A 19,308-nucleotide genomic window follows, 5' to 3' on the forward strand; every position below is an offset into this window, starting at 1 on the left:
ATCGATATGAATTCGGTTGCCGGTGTCGTTGCTTATAAAAGCCGGTTTCATCCACTCGGTTTTGGTCAGTTGTGAGTAACATCTATTGCCGAACTTATCACCATGGACTTCTACTACTTTCCGGCCTCGGCTCCCTGCCGTTCCGTTATGATGACAGCCAAGGCTTTGGCAATCGATCTCAACATGAAGCTACTGAATCCCATGGAGGGCGAGCAAAATAAACCGGAGTTCCTGAAGATTAATCCCCAGCACACCATTCCCACCTTGGTGGACGGCGACTTCTCCATCTGGGAGTCGCGAGCTATTTTGATATACCTGGTGGAGCAGTACGGCCAGGACGACTCCCTGTACCCGCAGGACCCCCAGAAGAAGGCGGTGGTTAATCAGCGACTCTTCTTCGACATGGGAACCTTGTTCGATAGTTTCTTGGCGGCGATCTACCCGCAGTTCAAGAATAACCAACCGGCCGATCCGGAGGCCATGAAGAAGGTCGACAGCGCCTTCGGGCATCTGAACACCTTCCTAGAGGATCAGGACTACGTGGCCGGCGACACTCTCACCATAGCCGACATAGCCATCCTGGCATCCGTGTCCACCTTTGAGGTGGTGGACTACGATTTCAGCCCCTTTCCCAATGTGGTCAGGTGGTATGAGAACGCCAAGGAGGTCACTCCCGGATGGGACGAGAACTGGGAGGGCGTGCTCATTATCAAAAACTACATTGAGAAGCAGCGTCAGAAGGAGTGAACTTATCGAAGGCAATATTTATTTGTTAAAAAGTATTAATGCCATATATGGTTATCAAAATATAGAAATTCAGCGAGTATAAGTTTGATTTGGTTTTTTTCTAATTATCTTATCTGAACAATCATTTTTCATTAGAGCTTTATGGTTTTCATAATATTATCTGGTTGTAAAAAGCTATCTGTGGTTAAATGTAATCTCTAATTAAAAATTCAATTAAAATTAGGGATTGTATCCGTATCTATCTATCTGTAACTTTGAGAATTTTAAATGCATTCGCTCTGCAAACGGCACGCGACGCTTGTACTTGGGTCTCCCCGGATTTACGTTCTATAACTTCTATATGAATAGAACTATAATAGAACCATAGACTGGACTGGGCCGTTGACCGCTCGACTATTAAAGCAATTGCAGTTCCGAGTTTAGTTAAGAATCGTGTTGTGTTGTGGCATTGAACACGAACAAATTACATAGGAAAGTGCTCACATTGTTTACATTACTCAGCTTGCCTTAATAATTACTGGAGGGCAGTTTCAAAAGTTATCTGATTGAAACTGTAATGAGTGAGTCATATTAGTTCAAGTAACTAGGATATTAGCATTAAGAACTCTTCAATCCAGCAAAGCAATGAAAAATCGTATTTTAAGTTTAGTGTTTTTTATTTTATTCTTCTTACAAACTATTATAGCTACCCCTGTGACAGAAAAAAGTGAAATCGGTTTTATGGCGTCATTAAAGGTATTGTTTTGCATTCCACTTAGTTTACGAGCCGACACTAAAACTAAATCCCAGTTCACCATCGCCTAGGTGGTGGACACCTCGGATGCGTCCACTAGCTTCTGCAGTTGCTGGTACTTCTTGATGGCGTTCTGGACAAAAACGCTGGCACGTCGCACTCGTTCCGGCGTGATTTCTTCGGCCAGCATTCGACCCACATCCTGGGCGCCACCGGTTCGCAGGATATTGACAGCCTGGGCGGGAATATCACAGATGGGCGTTACTCGGCACAAGGCACTGGCGATGGAACTGCCAAACAGGATGATTCCAATAGTGGACAGGACAACGGCGACTATGCGGAAGAGCGAGGACATCAGAATTGAAGGAAGAAACTTAGAGGCAAAGGCCAAAAGGGGATTGGGAGAGGAAGAAGTGTCGGCGGATGCCACCACGGTGGTGGTATCGGACTGCCCCACGGCATTGGCGGGCACCAGGAATCCCTCGTAGCCGGTCTGGACGACAATGGGACCCGGGTAGGGATAAATGCCAGGAGCTGCAGCGCCTACGGGGGCCGGGTAGGCGCCCACAAATGGCGGATAGGCGCCGTACTGGGTCAGATACTGCTGGAACACCTCCGGCGTAAGGACACCGCCGGCATAGATAGTGGTGGGGTCGATGCTACTGCCACTGGCCACATTATCAGGCTGCAAAATACAGATTAAAAAAAAAGGAAAATATAATTTATTCTATTTTTCTTAATTCGTTAAAAGCTAAATTAATTTTTGTTAATAGTCATGGTTCTTAAAGAACCAAAAATCATATTCCTAGCCTTATTGTCTTCTCCGGCCTTACCGTGGATGCCTCCGAGGATTCCGGTTCTTGGATAACTTTATCCTTGGTACTGGTGAGAGCAGCATCGTTGGTCGCGGCTTCACCACTTCCTTCGGGCAACTTATCCGACTCCTCGATGGTATTAGGCGTGGCAGCTGAGGGGGAACTGTCCAGAGCTGGAACAGCGAATCCTTCGTGGACCACCAGGAGCAGGAGCAAAAGCACTTGAAACTGACACCGTTTCATCTTCTTTGTTTGAGGTTAGACAGTCAACTGATCGGCCCTCAAGCAGGTTCATCCTTTTTAAGGACATTCAGTGTCTTCGTCGAAGATTTCCCAGGATCATTTTGCGATTTATGTCATATTTTCCTGGAAATACCCTGCCAGCCGGGCAGGATTCCTTTATCCAGAATCCCTCAAATAAACGTCTTAGGACCCGACCTTACCTGATCGGACCTGACCTTTCTGGCAGGTAGAGCGAGCATGGGACCTGTCACCTGGATAATTTATGCCTTTGGCTAATTACCCTAAGAACCGGCCGTGTCCTTCGAGTGTCCCTCGAAAATGTCAAGCACGCGATGAAGTCGTCGCTGTCGAAAATGCTTAAAAATAAACACCCCAAGCCCCCGGATGATGGCGTTTCGAGAGGTGCCAATCAAAATCCCTGACACGCCCACCCAACCCCCCAACAACCTCTTATCAAAACTAGTGAATTGGAAAATCTGTTGGCAATCAATAAAAAGGTAAAAAGGATAGCATAGCTTGGAAATTATGTAGTCGTATAATTTTAGACACGAACAGGAGCATTTTGACCGACTTTCGGCACCATCCGGCTGCCTCTCCCACTGCTCCACCCCTACCCCTATAGCGGACCGTACAGGTGAACACCCACCAGGACGTCGGTCGTCCTGGCAACCGTTTTCGTTACGAAAACTAAACGAAAACAAAACAGGACCCAAAGACAGCGCACGGACAACAATACAGAGTCGAGACAACATGCTCTGAAAATTGGCTAGACATCGGACGGATACATCCGTGGACAGCTCGAGGCCGCAGGAGAGATTCTATCCGCCGCAAAGTATCCACAGCCACGCACCAGCCACAGCTTCCACAGGACTCGCATTCGCATACCCAGCTGCCGCCAGGACGAACGTGAACGGGACAACACTCGACGGCATACTGGGGAACTGCATAGACATCGACTCGGTGGCCGTGGTGCAGCACAAGCTGGTGCACAGGATCGTGTGAGTAGTGGGTCTCCAGGTGGCCCAGTCCAGTGTCGTGTAACCCCAACACCTCCGGTGCTTTTTCCCTTATGAATAAATAAATGAATGCAATTAAGTGCGGGTCGCTGCATGGGTTTACCATGGCAGGATATGTTCCTTGATAGCTGCAGGCAGTCAGGATTCGAAGCCAGGCATACCCAGGATACAAAAGTTTTCCAAATTGGAATTATCTGATTGGGACCAGATTTATTTTACACTCTGATATTTTTCTTTTCGACGTTTTGGGCATACTTTTAGGCTGGCGATTTTTAATTTAGGAAATTATATATAACTTATATTGTATATAATTTTTGTGAGGCACTATACTACTTCTTTTTAACCTCCATTTCGATAACAAAATTGCCAAGCAAATTATACAAATATTTTAGAAACCATTCCCAGTAATATTCCTTCAACTGACATGCCCCAGGACATGAAATGCCCTAAAACAATTGTCATTAATTAAATACATATTTCGACGTTCAAAATCGATGCATTGATTTTTTGCGTTGACCACCAGCTCGCTGTTACTTTTTTGTCCTACAAGGAAGGCCTGCAAATGTCAAACTCGATTTCGGCCAGCCCGAAACAGTCCAGTTTCGGCCAATGAACGAGACAAAGCAAATTGTAACCGAATTCGTTTATTGTTTGCTGCTTAGAGGCGGGAAGATGTCGCCCCCCGTGCTGTACTATCTGCCGCCCAGTCCGCCCTGCCGCTGTATCCTGCTGCTGGCCAAAATGCTGGGCCTGGACTTTGAGCTGAAAATCGTCAATATCCTGGAAGGCGAGCAACTGAAACCCAACTTTGTGGCCATGAATCCGCAGCACTGTGTCCCAACCATGAATGACGAGGGTCTGGTGCTCTGGGAGAGGTAAACACTATATCTATTTCAAATATATGTTATAATCTATATAGGTTTGATAATTCCTTTCAGTCGGGCAATACTTTCGTATCTGGTGGCTGCCTATGCCAAAAGCGATGAGCTGTATCCCACGGATATACGGGTGAGGGCTCTGGTGGACCAGAGATTGCAGTTCGATCTGGGAACTCTTTACATGCGACTTACGGACTATTATGTGAGTAACTGAGATAATTTCACATTTCAATGAGTTATGTTTTGTTCTGCAGTTCCCTACCATGTTTATTGGAGCTCCATTGGATGAGGGAAAACGTGCCAAGTTGACGGAGGCTGTGGGCTGGCTGAACACCATTTTGGAAGGAAAACAATATGCCGCCGCCGAGCACTTCACCATCGCGGATCTCACTCTAATGGTGACAGTTTCCCAGCTGGAGGCCTTCGAATTTGAGCTGCGACCCTACAAGCATATCCGGCAGTGGTTGGAACGCTGCAAGGATCACATGGCTCCTTTCGATTACGAGGAGCTGAACGCCAGCAAGGCTACTCTGTTGGCCGACATGTTTAGGGCCAAGATGAACCAAACGGGGGGTTCTTAATATCTATAATATCTCATATCTATAAAATAAACTCATTAATTTTGTAAGTGTTGTATTAAATAAAAGTATTGTTCTGTCTGGAAATCAATCATGTTTTTTTCTTCACCTTCAGTATAATCCCATTACCAGGTTTCTATCAATTTATATCCCAATTGGCAGTTAACTTAATTGAGTGACGGACTCGTAGGTGTGACAATCTAGATGAACCGACAGCTTCATTGTTAACCGACTCAAAGAACAAAAAAAGAATCGACACACATTTTAAAAATACCGCCACCAAAAAAAAGGACACTGCCTCAAATGGCTGCAGGCAAATGTACAATATTAACGTGTGTTTGAAAATGGCCAACGAGAGGGCCAACAGCGATGGGTGGGGAGGGGATAGAGGAGGCCAACTAACGGATGCTGATGGCGGCACCTGGAAAACTCAACTGAAATTTAATGGGACGACAACAAAAAAGCAAAAGGAACCGAGTTTTATGAGAGAAGCGGGCTATTTTTATATCACACAGAAAACAGAGCCGGACAGAGCCAGCCCCAAGGTATCCTTTCACGGCAGGATAATGGAATCTGGCATCACAGTCTCACTTTGACCGCTGACAATGGCGGCCGCGGCAGCTTGGCTGGCTCTGGGATTAGCCATGGCTCTAACTTGGACCGGAAATGGTCAAAAACAGGAGCAATCGGGTCAGCAAATTGCCAGCAGCAAGCAAGCTCAACTATGGCTGGGTTGGTAGTATACTACCTAGAAGTAATAGTAGTAATGCTACTAACTGAATCCTTTCCAGACTGCCCATGTCTGCACTTCAACGAACGCAACTCCAGCCAATGGGGTCACTTGGAAGTGAATGCCAGCCGAGCCGTGGGAGCGAAAAACAACTGCCTGATGATCTTCGTCGGCGGGAAGGATGATGATCTGGTCGCGTTTCAGCTCGAGCAGTTGCAGCTGCGTTCCGGGTGAGTAGAACTACTTCCGGCGAAATTCCGGCATTGCCGGTTGATCGGATGGATCGTCAAAATCGACGGACAGCTGCCGGCGACAGCCATCAAATCTGAATCCGTCGATGGATAAGGTTGTGGCAGCAGCCGTCCGTCCAACCGTCCTTCAGTGTAAAAATTGACGATTGCCAATTGCCGATTGCCGATTTGCCAAATGCGGAATGAGCCAAGACCCAAGGAGCGGATTATTAAAATACCTTGCGAAGGCCATGTGGGCGGTCCGGTACGGTGGAGCCGTGGCCGTTGCGGCACGCCTGGTTATTTATATTTTTAAATCCCGCAAATTTGTGTCAATTTATGCAGCCAGCCATTTGCGCCATTAAAAATAACGCACACACAATATTTCGGAATCGATTTGTCAATAAAATTGGAGAGCACTGGCCAAGCACATTTCAGTGACCGCCGAACGTTGCAACCGGGCTGGCCCACCAGTCGTATGAGTAATTCTCGAAGTGCAACATAGGTATCGCGTCCGAGTCGCTGTGTTGTCGCTGGGAAGTCGCGCGCGGCTCTCGGTGGTTGAAGGTGTCAGTGCTGCCATTGGAAGATAATTTGTGACAAAACATATGACCTATCAACACAATTGTGAAGTTCATAAATAAATCCTAGAATAAATATTTTTATTCAAAATGTCTATGGACCCTTCGGTTTCCTTTGAGGATCTGGAGCGAGTGAGTGAAAAATTTGAGTGAGAAATCCTGTGAAGAACAGTAATCATTCCTACAAATTCCAATCCCAGCGCCGCCGTCGTGCCAGTACCGCCAGGAAGCAGTCACAAACTCCCCAACCTCCTGCGCACCTGGCGGACTCGGAAGCCATGGCCGTCATCAATGAGATCTTCAATCCCACGTTGAAGCTGCCGGAGTCCAGTGGCCACTACACCCTGCCGGAGGAGATGAGTGCCGACGATCATGTGTCGCCACAGGAGCTGGACATTGCCAAGTTGGCCGAGCTGAAGGAAGTAAGTTGAAGCCGGAGGTGGAAGATTAAGCAGAAGGTTACAAGTTCCCACTTGTTGCAAGGTCTTCTCCCTGTTCGACACGGATTGCGATGGTCTGATCTCAAAGGAGGATCTCCGGTTCACGTACACGGCTCTGGGAAACGAACCGAATGAGCAGCTCCTGGAACAGATGATGCAGGAGGCGAACGAGCCCCTAGACTACGAGGCCTTTGTCCGACTGATGAGTCGACGCACGCAGGAACTGGATCCCGAGGACGTACTCCTCGAGGCCTGGAGCAAGTGGGATGACCACGGCACGGGCAAGATCGATGAACGCAAGTGGGTGACCCAATTGGAGTGGGACAGGATCGGATTTAGAAAAACTAAATCATTTAACCCGTAGGATCTACGAAGAGCTGACCAACTACGGCGACAAAATGACCCTCAGCGAGGCCAAGGAGGCCCTCAGCCATGCTCCGATGGCCAAGCCCAAGTCTCTGGAGGAACCGCCCATGATCGATTATCCAGCTTTTTGTCGGATGCTGGGTGGCATGCGGAAACGGAAAGGGGAATAACCCGAAAGGATTAATTAATATGAAGAGATTTGGACAACTTTAAGAACTTCAACTTTAAGAACTCTGAGGAATTTATCTCAATGGAAGATTCTTCCAGATTTGCAAAAAGAAACAGCCTTTCTACTCCCTTTATTCATTTATAGATTCTACCATCCTTCTTAAAACCTTTTTATAACTTGATTGAATCCTTCATTGTAAAATCCCTCAGCTTGTCACATACTCCGACCTCTATCCCTTCCCCTATGAATATTACTTAAATATCCTTTCTCATAGCAGCTGTTTCGATTTGTAACAATCGTATTTTGCCGTAACGCCAACTTTTGTTCGACTTTTTATCAAAATAAATCGTGAAGAACCAACAGAGCGTTGGAAATAATTTCTTAATGGCCATTTGCTGGTTTGGCAAGGGGATGATATTTATAGGCCAGCTGACCAACGAGCCAGCCCCAAACGTATCGGCCAATAAATTTTAGACATCATTACGCATCTGCTTCTGCTCCACCAATGCAAACGAAATTCCTCTTAATTTATATTCGTATTTTATAATTCTTTTTATATATTTTTTGTGCATCGTATGCAATTTGGTGACAGGTGCTTGGACAGTGTGGAGGTCTTTCCGTATTTGCGGGAGCCCGTCATCGAGAATTCAACTTTGGCGGCGGACACCTTCTGCCAGCACAGCCGGAACCGCAGTGCCACGCCTATTTATAGCGCCGGTCGATTGTTTGGACTGCGACTCCGGTTCCAACAGCCGCCCACCAAGGAGGAGGCCTGGAACTTGACCCTCAAAGCCAGCTATCGATTTTTGAAGAAAGGTAAGGTTAGACCCAATATATTTTAGCCTTTTAATATTATTGCTGAACCGCAAAGACAACTTCCGCACCGAGGGCCGCTTGGTGCCGCACACCTATTGTGACTTCTACTTCTTCGCCAGCCTGGCCGGAGAGGAGGGTAGCCTGGGCCAGGGATACTTCCACTCCCCCCGGTTTCCGGCCCATTATCCGGCGCACATCAAGTGCGCCTACAAGTTCATCGGGCGGCCGGACACTCATGTGGAGCTCCTGTTTGAGGAGCTCCAACTGCCGCCGGTCGTCAGTGGCGGTTGCCAGCTGGATGCACTTACCATCTTTGATGCCGAGTCCGCCCACATGAGCGCCGTCATCGATGTCTTGTGCTCGCCCTGTCCCACCCGCCGGCTGGTGAGCAGTGGGCCGGATCTGCTCCTCGAGTTCAACGCCAGCTCCAATCGCACGGCCAAGGGCTTCCGGGGCAAGTACAAGTTTGTGCCGAATGAGCCGGGAATGCCGATGTCCGCGCCTCCGGTTGTGTTGGAGGCAGCCAGTGTGGCGGTTAAGCAGGGGAAGCCTCATCCGCAGCAACTACAGCAATCCCTGGGTGTCGAGGCCAACAGTTTGCCAACGGATGCGGAGCTTTGGAAACCGGGTCGCTCATTTGGTGAGTTTGGCGCCCCATAAATTAGGATTAAATTGAAGGAACAGCCAATCATAGTTCTCACCCCACTATCACCCCCAATTCACATTGAAAATATGATGCAATCTTTCGCTAAATTAGATGTTACTTCTATGAGACTGACAACGTTACAGGCCAACAGGGCGTATAAGTGATGAGACAACAGTGCGTATGAGTGATAAGCTTTAAAGACAATTCATATCTTGGTTTGAATTCAATTGCTTAAATCTTTTTATTGGATAAATAATTGCAGATAAGATAAGAAAGCTAAAAATAAGCCTAACTGTTTTGTTTTTAGTGTCCTTTTCCCTTTGATCCAATTGAATTATGTACATTAATCGATGAGAAATGGCGGCAAAGCTAGTTTCCTCACGCCCCTCCGGCGCCATCAACTGTCGGCTTTTCTCCAGGCTCTGGGGCGGAAACGGATGCGGCCAATCCACGGTGCCTGAGTGAAAGTCAATGAAAATGGCGATAGACTCTCGGATTCAGTCTCCTCCGAGCTTCTGTTGCGTTCAAATGGCGCGCTTCGTCTCCTTTCTCGTTCAATTCCATCTACTATGGCTTTTTGTTTTCGGATCCTTGGCATTCTGCAGTGGGCCAACAACCAGTGAGTCAATAATTTGGCCATAAACATTTATTAATTCTTTAAACAATAAAACTGTTATTCGAGTGTTTAATCACTTCATTTAAAAACTAATCAAGCACTTGACTAAAGACCAGAAAAGAACCGCAAACCCGCTGCATAAAATGAATTGAAGGATCCGGTGGAGAACTTTGAATCTGTGAAAGGGAAATATTTGTTAAAATGTACCATATTTTATACACCCCTCCCGACTCACCGCCAGAATATCCTTTTTCCCCGCTCCAGGGTCTCTGCCCCAGGCTCCTCCTTACCCAGGTAGATTCGGATTCCCGCCAGGGCGTTTAAAAAGTAATCGTCCCAGTTGACACATCGCATATCGAAGTCGAAGAGCTTCTGATCCACGGCGGACATGCGGCGCCATAGGCGCTGGGTGTTCTCCGTGTCAAATTGCCACGACGTGTCCACAAACGGAGTCAGAATCTCGATGGTCTTATGTATCTTGTCGTACAGTTTTATCATCCGAGGCTTCCGGCCACGCAGTCTGAGAAACAGATCGATGGTATACCCGGGCAGCAGGTGATAGAAGTAGGTCACCAGCCGAAAGATCCAGGGCGTGGTGGTGCAGTGCAGGAACGGCACCCACATCATCCGTGTGAGCGGGTAGTGGCAGCTCAGGCTTGTGGCCTTGTCCCGAAATCCGCCCCACGTGATCAGGTTCTCCTCGCTGGGTGTAAAATTGTAGATCGTCGGTTCCGTGCGAAGACTAGGACTCTCCAAGGCCGTATGCCAGGCGCAAGTAAGGACCATGTTCACACAGTAGTCCACTGGCACAATCCCAGCCTGGGCCTTAACGTTGAGCCTCGTGATCCGCAGGACACCAAAGGCTGCTCCGTACAACACAGCAATGGGTCCGTACAAATTGTCAATCCAACCGGCCACGGGTTCCTTATAGGTGGCAATAACTAGAAAGAAACCAATGGTCAAGAGGGCCGTATGACTCTACTCCACATCCACCTACTAACGCCAGGACGAAATATACAGATCGGCAGATCGCCCGCCTCCTGCTGGATCAACTGCTCCGCCAGAGCCTTTGTGTAGGTATAAGTGTTGGGATATCTTCCCAGCAAAGCTGGCGCCATATTGTCGACCAGGTCCGAGCTTAGGGTCTCGTTTAATTCCAGGACCTTGGCGGCGGGACAGGTCAAGTGTTCCGGATAGAATCGCTCCTTGATATGGTCCACCACACAGTTCGAGTAGGCCGTGGAAACGTGCACGAAAACCTGAAGATTTCGCATTTCTCGCGCCAATTCCAGCATCAAGCGGGCGGCCCGCGTATTTATGGCCAGAGCAATGTGCAATGGCTCCACAAACCGGACTGTGGCAGCACTGTGGAGCACCACTTGCACCTCCTCCACCAGGAGCTGGCGGTCCGAGTTGCTCAGACCCAGATCCGGTTCCTGGCAATCGCCACAGAGAGGAGCCACTCGCTGCATGATTTTGGGATTCGATTGCAAAATGGAATTGAAGACCTGGGAAAAATAATTCGGTTTGAAGACTTTCTTCTCACAACCTCCTCTTAACAAGCCTTCTCTCTCCCTCTTAACAAGTAACTTATTAGACCCACTCACCGGATGACTTTCCCAGGCTGAAAATCGCTCCTGGATGTCCTGACCGCTCTTGGAACGCAACAGCACATAGATCCGTCTCACCTCCGTGGTGCGAAGTAGCTTTTCAATGATCACTGAAAAGGCAATAAACTTGATCTTGAACTTGAACTGGTCTCGATTGATGGACATGTTTTTTGCCGGTTTTGCTCATCGCTTATTGTTTCTTTTTTTGTCACTTAGATTGTTTTTTTTTAGGTAACACTCTGCTAATCGGTCCAGAGAATTGCATGTTGTGTATAATTCGTATAATTTGCAAAAAGCATCTCCATCAAACAATGATCACCGGTCTTTGCACTTTATGAATATTCTTCTCTCATTTGATTACACTTTGAAAATTAGTCATTGCACATTTTTTATGGCCAGTTCTGTTGACCAAACATCTATGGCCCATGGCTTGCAAATATTTTCCAATGCAGTCACATAGCAAATATTTAAAGAAACTGAAATACCTTTGCCGAGAAAGCCACTGCCACCTGTGAGAAAGACAACTTTGTCTTTGTAAAATGTCTGCACTTCCGATGCCATTATGAATTTGGATTCTATAACAGAGATATCCTTGCCACGACACAATCACACTTGCACATTGACACAACAAAATTTCACTTTTCCGAGATCCGTGGTTAGAGATTCCCAATTTCCGATATCCGGCGGAGCAGACTAATGCTTAAATGAGAGGTATTCAGTATTTTCAGCCGTTATTTATACCCGATCCGGCCGTTGTTGGCAAAAACAAAAAAAAAATCCAAATCAATTCCACATACATATATGCACACATCCGTTGGAAGACGAGATCGTAAATATCGCGTAAACATTTACTTACCCGGCAAGCCGCGAGAGGAGGATCCCCAACAACAATCGGCTGCATATTACGTATACGCATTTATGGCCCATTAAAGCATGAGTGCCCCGCCCTAATGGCTGACCCGCTAAGCAAACAATTTGCTTACGGTTTCCCATCTTGCATTTAGAACCTGCAGTTGGTGATAGTTTTTTGCTATTTCTGACCCAGGAGAAAATCGTATCGCCCGTCCGGGAGGGACGACGACAGTTTCCACGCCTCGTGTTAAGTGGCGTGGCACTCTCTGAACCCTCCATTAGCCATTTCGCTAATTAGAAAACGGTGTTACTTTGGCCGCCCCATCGCCAGAGGTAAAGTACGACTCAGGGAAGGAGAGCAAAACCCGGTAGTTGAATAAAAGGTAATTAAATTCGAGTGCCCACAAACCAAGTAGTTAGTGATCCTCGAGCACGAGGTGCCTTCTGAATTTTAAGACTATATAACGCGTTTATCAATTACAAATAGCCCTTTAATGTGTCTCCCAATAGACTTGCAAGGGATTTTTCCTAACATTTAATTACTTCTTACCACACTGTAGTCTAATTAGTGGAAGAGTGTGAAATATCATAAGTAATAAGAAACACAAATATATATATAACTTTTCTTATATATACCTTGTTTTTGGGTAATTATCTGCATCTTAAACAATAAATATCATAAGAAAGATAAGATTATAAAAAAGCCATATTGTAGGCAATAAAAAAATCGTATTGCCTGAAAGAATGCTTTAATAAATCACAATTAAAATTATCAACAAACAATTAACACTTTTATAAAATCAACGTGGCACCAACTTGATCCAAAAGCCGCCTTTGGGTAACAATTGGAATCCACTGCTGTCGAGTTCAAGTGGAATGCAGGACTTTTTGGCAGGGACGAAGCGGTAGTTCTTCAGAAGATAATAAATGACAGCCTTTGCCTCCAAAAGAGCAAATCGGGATCCTAAAAATTATTAGGATGAGAAATTAAACAAGGTCCTATAGTAAAAAGTATCCAATTATTTACCTATGCAGTTTCGTTGGCCAAGTCCAAAGGGATAATAAGTGAAAGGTTGAATATTTGCCTTGTTTTCTTCACTAAAACGCTCCGGATCGAACTTGATGGGGTTCTCAAAGTACTGAGGATCCCGGTGGAAGCCACAGGTTGGCAACCACACAACATCGCCCTTCTTTATTTCCACGCTCTGGCCATCCACTTCATAGGTAATATCCTTATTGCACTCCCTATCAACGGCAATGGCTGCCGGCCATTTTCGAAGAACTTCCTGAACGACCTGGTCCAAATACTTCATGCCCATGATGGCATCATAGGTCAGTTCCTTGCCTTCGAGCTCCTGATCCACCTGCTGCACCTCCTCGAACAGCTTCTGCTGCACATCCTCGTTCTCCATTATCTCGTGAGCGGCGAAGCACATAAGCACCGCCGAGGTCTCAAATCCGGCGAAGAAAAACACAAAGCACTGGGCCACAATATCTCGATCGCTCCACTCCCGAACGGGTGCCGTCTTAGTCTTATCTGATTGGAAGATACCCTGAGCCTCCATCAACATGTTTATCATATCTGGACGGATAATGTTGTGCTCCTTTCGGTACTTCATGGCATCCAGCACCAGGCGTACAAAGTAATCTGTACTCTTTTTGTCGAAAAGTTCCAGTTTCAAAAGCTAAAACATTAACAAAATTGATAAAAAATAATACAAACAAAAAAACATATTTTTACGAACCTTACTAAACCTTTTGAAGGTAAAAAATAACAAGAACTTAATGTTTTGGGCAAAAGAAAATTTTGTCAACGTTTTGCCCATCATATAGAAGGTATTATCGCGATCCTTGAAAGAGTTCACCTGAAGACCAAAGGCCGTCGAGGCGATCACGTCATTGGTGAATCGTGTACAGTAGTCTTTCAAGTCCAACTCAATCCCCTGGTCGATTTGTTCGTTCCGTTCCAGGCAGTCGACGGCCTCCTTGGCCACTTGATTCATCAGAGAGAACATTTGACGCATTTTGCTGCCTGTGAAGGCAGGACTCAGGGTGCCTCGCATGTCCTTCCACCGGGAATCGCGCATAGAGAACAACGAGCTACCAAAAAGATTGCTCATATCGTGGGGATCATCGTCACTCGCGGTGCCGAACACATTTCGATGGTTAATAAAGTGATCAAAGTCCTTAATGGTAACTTGCTTTATAAGATCAGGGTCTTTAATCATGAAAAGTGGCTGCCGCTGCTCGAAGATACCATAAATCCTACAACGAAAATAGTGTTGGTAGTAATGACTGTATTTTAATAATTAAGAAAGTTGCGTTGCGTTTCAAAAAAAAATATATTCGTATAGTTTCTTTTAAGACACCGAAAAATAATCATAACCTAGCCAATGGGTTTTTTCTTAGCTCTCAAACTACAAAAACTTTTGTCGTATATTTTTTTTTGTCTAATTGGGGGATAATGAAAAATAATTTATAGTCAGTTATAAAGCCCAGAAACAATAGGTTTCTTTTAAACTTCTGCACGAATTTGCAAAATCATTGATAACAATTGCCCAAATTTGTATAACTTTTTAAAATTTTTTCATTCACACATTCTAACATACATATGCTATGCTTTGATAACTTTATCTATTTTTATAGAAATTTGTTTCTGTGTTTGACTCACAACAAACAACAATTAAAGCTGTCCTATAAGTGATTAGATTAAAATAATTCAAATTGATAAACTGATAAATGAAACAATGCATTTCACAATCCTTGTCTGGCTTTTCATTGTTTCTTTTTCTGATAAAATTTTATTACAAAAAATTTTTTAATTTATTTACCTATTCACTCAATTCGAATGAACTCATTTGAGTGTATTTCTATTCTATAATTACTCAAACGTAACCCCACCCACCATAAAGCGACACAACTTACTACGCAAATAGATTGACCTTGGGTGGAATCTGTATATCATGTGTAGATCCACATACTGGTTCTGAACAGTCGCACAACGCATTTTCGTAATTAAAACCGTGTAGTCTAATAATTGTTAATAGAAACCACTTACTTGCTAGAGCCTCCTTTGTTGTAGAGGTCACAGACGACATCGAACATGGATTTCTTTTTCAAAAACATTTGGGCCATGTTGCCAAAATATAAAGTTGGCTTTGCAAAAGGCAAATTCCGGTTTTTGAAGAAGTCATTGTTAGCGGTGGCCCAACGGTAGAACAAACCGCAGGCGATGACAAATAACCCCAAGAATTCCCAGAGCATATTGATGTCGACTGTTCCGATTAAAAACAGAGCACGTTTTGCACTCTGAGCGTCCAGAAGATAACTACCGACGCCACAAACAATCCGGGATCGTTTTATTTTCAGTACAAAGAGCTTTCAAGCTTTACGCCGCTTTTGATAAAATATTTTTTCTATAATATAAACCTCTATATTCTATTTAATCAAGCATGTATTTATGATTAGAAACAATTCCAACACGACACTCAACGTTTCAACATCACGGCAAACAACGGGTAGGGCTGTCGGCTTTGCTTTTCGAGTGAGGTTTGCATCCAACTCACATTCAGATGACGACAGCTGCGGCGGTACAGGGGCCTGCAAGGGAAGAAGCAAAACAAAATAATCAAATGATATTTAAGGAATTAACTATTCGGTAACCTTCACCTTAGTTTGTTTAGGTCTACTATCTCAGTGGTGCCATAAAAAACTAAATTCGCTTTTTGGGTATCGGTGGTGATGGATCCTCCATGCATCTCGAATTGCTCCCTCAATTTTCCTGTATCTTTTTCCATAGCAAAGTGAGCCACTAAGCCTGAAAATAGCTTGCTCTTTGGACTTTTAGGCTCCTTTTTTACCTCCACTTTTTCTTTAGTTGGCTTAAAAAAGTCCTTTAAACCCTTTTGTGAGGGCGACAGACCCCGTTCAACTTTTCGTTTTCGTGGAATCGGTGATTTTTCCCTATCATCTGAACCAGGTGTCGATGTCTTTTCTTTCGTCGTGCTACTTGTTTGGGAACTACTGCGCTTCGAGCCTTTTTGAGGCGTTTTCTCCAAGTCCAATTCCTTTTTTTGGGGTCCACAGCCTGCCAACAGTAAGTCCACATTCACATTCTTTTTTGAGGCATCAAACAGATCTTCCAAATGGGCCAGGTCATTGGCCTCTTTGGCGGTTTTGTCACTTCGTCGGCGAGTAATCCGAGGAAATCGTATGGATATACCTGATGCCGTGTGAGCCTCAGCTTTGGTAAACTCGGCTCCTGTTATTTCCCAAACAGGCATATCCATTGGATTCTTTGCTAGCACGTCCGGCACCAGAGATTTCTTGCACAGAAGCCAGCTTGGTGTTTGATTGGCATCCGCCCGCTCCGTTAGTTTGATGAGAGAATTGTGAACCTCCTCGTTAGTTATGTCGTCCAAGCCAGAATGCACTTTGGTAACAGTCTTCCACAAACGATCTTTCGAGTCATAGCATCCCATGAGAAAAATGCTGAGAACCCCACCCTTTTTTCCGGATCCATACCAGGCTCCTAAGACTACCAAATCCGCCGTGTCGGCCATTTTGCCATCAAAAAGATAGTCCTTTTTGACTTTTAACCAATTTCGCTTGCCGGGTTGGTATGTACTAGACGGACTCTTGAGCACCACTCCTTCCAGATTCGCATGCAACACTTTGGCAGTCATCATAGCCAACTCGCTTTTCGTCTTGAGGAATTCAGACTCCGAAAGCTGAACATGGGACTTGATGGGTTTGATATTCTGTTCGAGAATGTCTCGTCGGTCGCGGAAAGGCCTAAACAATAGAGTAATAGATATTAGTAATGTAGATTAACCAGGAGTTTTTAAATAGACTCCCACTTACATCTGCGTTAAATCTTCACCGTCGTAAAGAATGCAATCAAATACGAAAAGGCACACTGCAGCATTCGCAAATGTCTGTTTTTTGTGGGCTCCCAGCGAGCCAAAGGGCAGCAGTGCTCCGGTATCAGTATCCACCAAGATTATCTCAGAGTCCAGAATCATTTCTTCTGCCCCGGGAAAAGCACGCGGAATATAATCCTTTAAATCTTTGATTTTGTGATCCATAACGGGCTTTAAATTTCGGCTAAAGAATTTAAAGTCCTTGCCCTGCTTGTGGATTTGCACACGCTCGCCATCGTATTTAATTTCACTGTACAGACCGGCCGGGCTTTTTTTGAATGCTTCCTCCACGGACTTGCAGGCACTGGCCAGCATGGGAGAAATGGGAGTCATCACCTGGATTCCACTCGCGTTTCCTTTCTTTACCTTTTTGGGGACAGTTTGGGCTTTCGTTCTCGTACCCTGACTAGCGAATTGCTTGACTATCGACGCCAAGTCTCGCGAAGATTGATAAGCGGGATAGGCTTCGGGACCAAAAGCATCCAAGATGTGCCTAGCCCGAGCGTTTATCCGCAAATCCTGTTTTACTAGTCGAATAAATGTGCGCAAATCCAGGTCTGTAGCCTTCCGGCACAGTTCCTGCAACAGCTCCGTTTGTTCGTCTTCCTTGGTACGCTCCTCTAGTTTTAAGAGCAACTCCTCCACCTCCTGCAAGTAAAGTTGGCTCTGTGCTTGTGGCTTTAGTTTACTGGAAGCAGCAAAATGTTTGCGCAGCGTTTCCGATACATCGCCATCTATGAAACCAAAGTTTGTCAGTTATTTTGATTCTATTATATAGCTGGTTACTTGCCCTGCTCCAGATCCAGGTGCATTTTCTGCTGACTGGCATTGAAGATCCTGGAGAACAGCTTTATCAGCGCCTTGTTCTGCAGATTATAGACGCGCTGGTTGGCCGCTGGAATAAGGAATTGCACCCATAGCAGCGTATCGCCCTGGAATCCAGAGCCACTCACTCCCCTCTGAAAGAAGCGCTGCAACTTCTCAGCTTTCTTCAGGTAACTTGCTTCACCTGCAATTTCATCACAGATTCGCCGGAAGGTGTCCAATTTGTTGTCGTCATTCTGAACGCTACCCATTAGACGAGCTAGGAATCTGGCCTGCCTGGACGATTTTAGCACACTAAGCATGCACTAAAATTAAATATTAAAATAAAATTAAACTTGTTTATGTTTCAGAATCCTGTAAGCAGCTGTTTGACTCACGTGTAAACAAGTCGGGAGCCTTTGATTCGAATCAGCTGTTGATAACCAAACATGTAATCGGTGCTGCCAGATCGAAAGTTTTACAGTGCCGTTATGAATTTGAAGCACAGCCGCCAGAACGTGTTCAGATTAGGTTTCATGACTTCAACATACCCACAGAACATGAGAATTCTACCAGCTGTCAGCCGGGAGATGCCCTCCATGTGGTCACCCAGGTACGAGGGCGGTACGAGACCCAGGAGATGCTCTGTGGCGCTTTTCTGCCCAAGCCCATCATGTCCAATGGTCCGAGACTTCAGCTCCAATTCGTAGGCCAGCATCCACCTGCAATGACAAACAAGGTTCAATACTACGGATTCCGGGCGGAGTATCGGTTCCTAACCAGTAAGTAGAACTGCATTTTATTAGTTATGAAGGGCCCAGTAAAGTCGTTTTTTCAGATTTTGGCATCATGTCGGGAATCCAAAAGGGCCAGGATTGCGCCTTCGTCTACAATAGCAGTGAGCGTATTAGTGGTCTATTCCACTCCCCCAATTTTCCCGGATATTACCTTGAAAATATGGTTTGTCATTATTACTTTTACGGAGCCAGCGATGAAAGAGTGGTACTACACTTCACCTACTTCGATGTCGAGGGAATTGGAACGTAAGTATATTAATTAAATTGTTTAACTTAGCTCAAATATTCTTGTTCAAATCTCTTAGATGCGACCACCAGACAGCCAGCGACTACCTCGAATTTTCCAATTTTATGAGCACGGATCGAAAATATAGTAGATACTGCGGAAAGCTACAGAATTTCGAAATGCGATCGGATGGTCGCTTTTTTCGAGTCACCTTGCATTCAAACGATCGCTTCGTGGCCATTGGATTTAGAGCATTATACACCTTTGAAACGATCCCAATGAACAATTCAAATAATGACTTAAGGGAGACGGCTTCAATGCAAAGTTACGTGTCCTCCGCCCCCTTAAAACCGATTCTTTTTAAATTCTTCCAATTATTTATTTTCGTTTTAATATTAACAAATGGCATTTAAAATTATGGAAGAGAAAAACACATAAATAAGAACATCCCAATTATAAAAAAAAGTAATAATAAATATATTAAGTAGCTTTG

The 19,308-nt window shown here is 45.2% G+C and overlaps 8 protein-coding genes across 9 annotated transcripts; 4 read left to right on the forward strand and 4 right to left on the reverse strand.

Annotated features, from left to right (window-relative positions):
• Positions 1-34: 34 nt before the first annotated feature.
• LOC6500728 (glutathione S-transferase 1) lies at positions 35-999 on the forward strand. The gene has a single exon (XM_001953765.3). It carries the CDS (start codon positions 103-105, stop codon positions 745-747), a length of 645 nt encoding a protein of 214 aa, XP_001953801.1. The 5' UTR covers positions 35-102; the 3' UTR covers positions 748-999.
• A 385-nt stretch (positions 1,000-1,384) lies between these two features.
• Positions 1,385-2,597, reverse strand: LOC6499839. Its single transcript, XM_001953766.4, has 2 exons — positions 2,314-2,597; positions 1,385-2,165 (listed from the first exon to the last, which is right to left on the reverse strand). The coding sequence occupies exons 1-2, from the start codon at positions 2,536-2,538 to the stop codon at positions 1,548-1,550; spliced, it is 843 nt and encodes a 280-aa protein (XP_001953802.1). The 5' UTR covers positions 2,539-2,597; the 3' UTR covers positions 1,385-1,547.
• Positions 2,598-2,987: 390 nt separating this feature from the next.
• On the forward strand, positions 2,988-5,091 carry LOC6500729 (glutathione S-transferase D7). 2 transcript variants are annotated; one of them, XM_001953767.4, is made up of 4 exons: positions 2,988-3,536; positions 4,217-4,429; positions 4,493-4,634; positions 4,687-5,091. In XM_001953767.4, exons 2-4 carry the CDS (start codon positions 4,227-4,229, stop codon positions 5,011-5,013), a joined length of 672 nt encoding a protein of 223 aa, XP_001953803.1. In that variant the 5' UTR covers positions 2,988-3,536; positions 4,217-4,226; the 3' UTR covers positions 5,014-5,091. The 2 variants fall into 2 exon arrangements, with proteins under 2 accessions (XP_001953803.1, XP_032305399.1); XM_032449508.2 differs by lacking the exon at positions 2,988-3,536 and having other exon boundaries at positions 3,975-4,429.
• Positions 5,092-5,589: 498 nt separating this feature from the next.
• LOC26515275 (suppressor of lurcher protein 1) lies at positions 5,590-19,290 on the forward strand. Its single transcript, XM_014911924.3, has 7 exons — positions 5,590-5,742; positions 5,802-5,970; positions 8,119-8,342; positions 8,398-8,982; positions 18,164-18,574; positions 18,631-18,835; positions 18,895-19,290. The coding sequence occupies exons 1-7, from the start codon at positions 5,616-5,618 to the stop codon at positions 19,226-19,228; spliced, it is 2,055 nt and encodes a 684-aa protein (XP_014767410.2). The 5' UTR covers positions 5,590-5,615; the 3' UTR covers positions 19,229-19,290.
• On the forward strand, positions 6,395-7,903 carry LOC6500731 (calmodulin). The gene is made up of 4 exons (XM_001953769.4): positions 6,395-6,683; positions 6,752-6,973; positions 7,035-7,291; positions 7,356-7,903. The coding sequence occupies exons 1-4, from the start codon at positions 6,642-6,644 to the stop codon at positions 7,525-7,527; spliced, it is 693 nt and encodes a 230-aa protein (XP_001953805.1). The 5' UTR covers positions 6,395-6,641; the 3' UTR covers positions 7,528-7,903.
• Positions 9,201-11,910, reverse strand: LOC6499838 (fatty acyl-CoA reductase wat). Its single transcript, XM_001953771.4, has 5 exons — positions 11,700-11,910; positions 11,212-11,324; positions 10,602-11,112; positions 9,840-10,545; positions 9,201-9,780 (listed from the first exon to the last, which is right to left on the reverse strand). Exons 1-5 carry the CDS (start codon positions 11,773-11,775, stop codon positions 9,687-9,689), a joined length of 1,500 nt encoding a protein of 499 aa, XP_001953807.1. The 5' UTR covers positions 11,776-11,910; the 3' UTR covers positions 9,201-9,686.
• LOC6499837 (probable cytochrome P450 9f2) lies at positions 12,799-15,401 on the reverse strand. Its single transcript, XM_001953772.4, has 4 exons — positions 15,125-15,401; positions 13,812-14,331; positions 13,094-13,751; positions 12,799-13,030 (listed from the first exon to the last, which is right to left on the reverse strand). Exons 1-4 carry the CDS (start codon positions 15,328-15,330, stop codon positions 12,867-12,869), a joined length of 1,548 nt encoding a protein of 515 aa, XP_001953808.1. The 5' UTR covers positions 15,331-15,401; the 3' UTR covers positions 12,799-12,866.
• LOC6499836 (DNA ligase 3) lies at positions 15,503-18,265 on the reverse strand. The gene is made up of 5 exons (XM_001953773.4): positions 18,191-18,265; positions 17,779-18,118; positions 16,930-17,722; positions 15,736-16,860; positions 15,503-15,666 (listed from the first exon to the last, which is right to left on the reverse strand). Exons 2-5 carry the CDS (start codon positions 18,113-18,115, stop codon positions 15,555-15,557), a joined length of 2,367 nt encoding a protein of 788 aa, XP_001953809.1. The 5' UTR covers positions 18,116-18,118; positions 18,191-18,265; the 3' UTR covers positions 15,503-15,554.
• Positions 19,291-19,308: the final 18 nt, after the last annotated feature.

Source organism: Drosophila ananassae, chromosome 2L (assembly GCF_017639315.1).
Source record: "Drosophila ananassae strain 14024-0371.13 chromosome 2L, ASM1763931v2, whole genome shotgun sequence".
Classification (NCBI taxonomy): Eukaryota; Metazoa; Arthropoda; class Insecta; order Diptera; family Drosophilidae; genus Drosophila; species Drosophila ananassae.